General features: G+C 33.0%; 1 protein-coding gene across 1 annotated transcript; it reads right to left on the reverse strand.

Moving 5' to 3' along the window:
- Positions 1-276: 276 nt before the first annotated feature.
- Positions 277-1,323, reverse strand: LOC132185955 (LEAF RUST 10 DISEASE-RESISTANCE LOCUS RECEPTOR-LIKE PROTEIN KINASE-like 2.1). The gene has a single exon (XM_059599775.1). The coding sequence runs from the start codon at positions 1,321-1,323 to the stop codon at positions 277-279; it is 1,047 nt and encodes a 348-aa protein (XP_059455758.1).
- Positions 1,324-2,551: the final 1,228 nt, after the last annotated feature.

Genomic DNA, 2,551 nt, shown 5'->3' on the forward strand with positions numbered 1-2,551 from the left:
TAAACTCATATAAACTTGTATAACAATAGATATTATGACATAGTCTAGGCAATAAAATCTAGTTGTCTTTAATAGTAATGCGCATTGACTAGCAAATAATTGATACAATTCTTGAAGATCTTCAGTTATTAACCAACATTAAGGTTTCCCTCTAAAGAAAAGATGCATTTACAGTTCTTTTTTAAAAAAAAAAAAAAAAAAAAAAGAAGGATTGTAGTACATTAAAGAATCATAGGTGATGACTCCTTGCATTGTAGTCAAACGATCTACTAGTGATCATGTTGGGGAAGACACGAAAGGTTTGGGTGGGATTTGTAAGGAATCGAGGCTTCCTTTCAACATATCCAGAACTCTATTCATCGGTGGTCGGTTTGAGGGATCAATTTGTATGCACCACAAACTCACTATTATCATCTTCCTTGCACTTTCATGATGCTCTTCATTCATAAGGCCATGTAATCCTAGTTCTTCGTCTAATTCAAGACGCTTGTAAATCCAATGTGGAAAAAATAATTCACTAGTACGATCAACCTCGGTATCAATATTCTTTCTTCCTCTAACCATTTCTGAAACCATCATTCCATAGCTATAAACATCTGACTTGTGAGAGACCTTTCCAATATTTCTACAAGTTAGTTCTAGAGCTACATATCCTATAGTTCCTCTTGCATCCAACATGGATATGATACTCACTTCTTTAGGGCATATTTTTGCAAGGCCAAAATCAGAAATTTTTGGACAAAAGTTCTCATCCAAAAGAATGTTATAAGGTTTTATGTCGAAATGCAAGATTCTTGTATTGCAACCTCTATGTAAGTACTCTAGTCCATGAGCAATGCCAAGTGCAATCTTATATATAGTCTCCCATTCTAAGTGACAATCAGCCTTGGAGCGATTTTCTTTGTATATAAACTTCTCGAGAGATCCGTTAGGCATAAACTCATAGATGAGAGCTTTTTTAGAACCCTCAAAGCAAAAGCCGATAAGAGTGACTATGTTGACATGAGAGGTCCTACTAATGCTTGCAACCTCATTAATGAATTCATCTCCATTACTTCTTGATTCTTTCAAAAGCTTCACAGCCACAAGACAACCATCTTGTAACTTCCCCTTGTAAACACCACCAAAGCCCCCTTCGCCTAATTTATCTCTAAAGAAGTTGGCCATTTTCTTGATATCAGAGTAACTGTATCTTTTAATGGGAAGAGATCCATTGTTCCTCAGAAAGGCCTCGACACTCTTATGGGTTTGACTTTCCTTTTCCCAAAAATAAATAATTTTATTGGACAAGAACTTTCTCTTGAAGTAGTATAATGTAACCATCAGAAATCAAATTCCAGCAAATAAAGTGACTGTAATCAAAGAAAAAATAGTTATGAAATTATTTGGTACATAAACGAGGGTAATTCAAACAAGCTATTGAGGGGTTTCTAAACCTTAATAAAATTGCATTTTATTGACGTTGCACCAAACTAAAAACAAATAAGAAAATGAGAAGGATTACCTAGCATCCAATACCTTAAGCAAAATAAAATCTAAAAAAACTAAACCAGCAATGAGATTCCCAAATATCCTACTAAGAACAGCTAGGATTTCCATAAGAATATGCCATTTGTTTGATTAGAAATAAAAAGGAATACCGAAAATTCAAGCAATTGAAGTTGAAGCAGCTACTTTTGAAGTAAAATAAAGAAAAATAACGACTCGAGTGGGAGAGTCAAATTCGAAAAGAGGATTCCTTTTTCTCTCATTCAAAACCATGCATGAGACTTTCATCTCGCACAAAACCTAAGTTATAAAAGAAAGATAATGAAAATTCTTATATCTAAAGCATCTTTTGTATATCTTGTTATATTCTCCTTATATTAGATCAATTATCATATAATTATCCTCTTATGTCATTAACATCAAGTTCATGTATTGTTTTAATTGCATTTATAAGTTCATTAAAACATCATTTTTCTTGATGTGTCATCTTGTACATCACAAACTTAGAACCAAATTGGGAAGATGAATTGTCAACATTTAGTTGGTGAACTATTAATGTGTTTACGGGTGCAAAATTCCGTATCGGTTTCTTACAATGTGAGATTGAGCTTTTTAAGTGATTCTAAGAAATTCTAATTGTAATCTCACTAGTCATTTTAGAGTGATAACGCAAATGTAATTATCACTTTTCTTTGGTTGTTTTAAATACTGTCTGGACACAAATTTATTTCAAACTGAGCTGTAGGAAACCCAACCTTTGAAAAGTGAGATGTGTCCTTTAAGAACGTGCTATTAAAAAAATATGTGCTTCTTGCTTGCAAAGGGACACGTCACATTTTTAGAAGTTGGGTTTTAGGAATTCCTACAACCTAGTTTGTAGAAAATTAATAGTTGCATTCTTAATTTCATATATGAATATCTATGTTAGTTTATTTTGTATGTTATGTTCACGATAATGAACAAGAATTTCATTGTGGTGAAGATGTGTAACCACCGAGTAATGCTTCATACTTGACTCCCATACTACTCTAATTCAAGGGTAATACGCATCAACTTTTGGATA

Source organism: Corylus avellana, chromosome ca6 (assembly GCF_901000735.1).
Source record: "Corylus avellana chromosome ca6, CavTom2PMs-1.0".
NCBI lineage: Eukaryota > Viridiplantae > Streptophyta > Magnoliopsida > Fagales > Betulaceae > Corylus > Corylus avellana.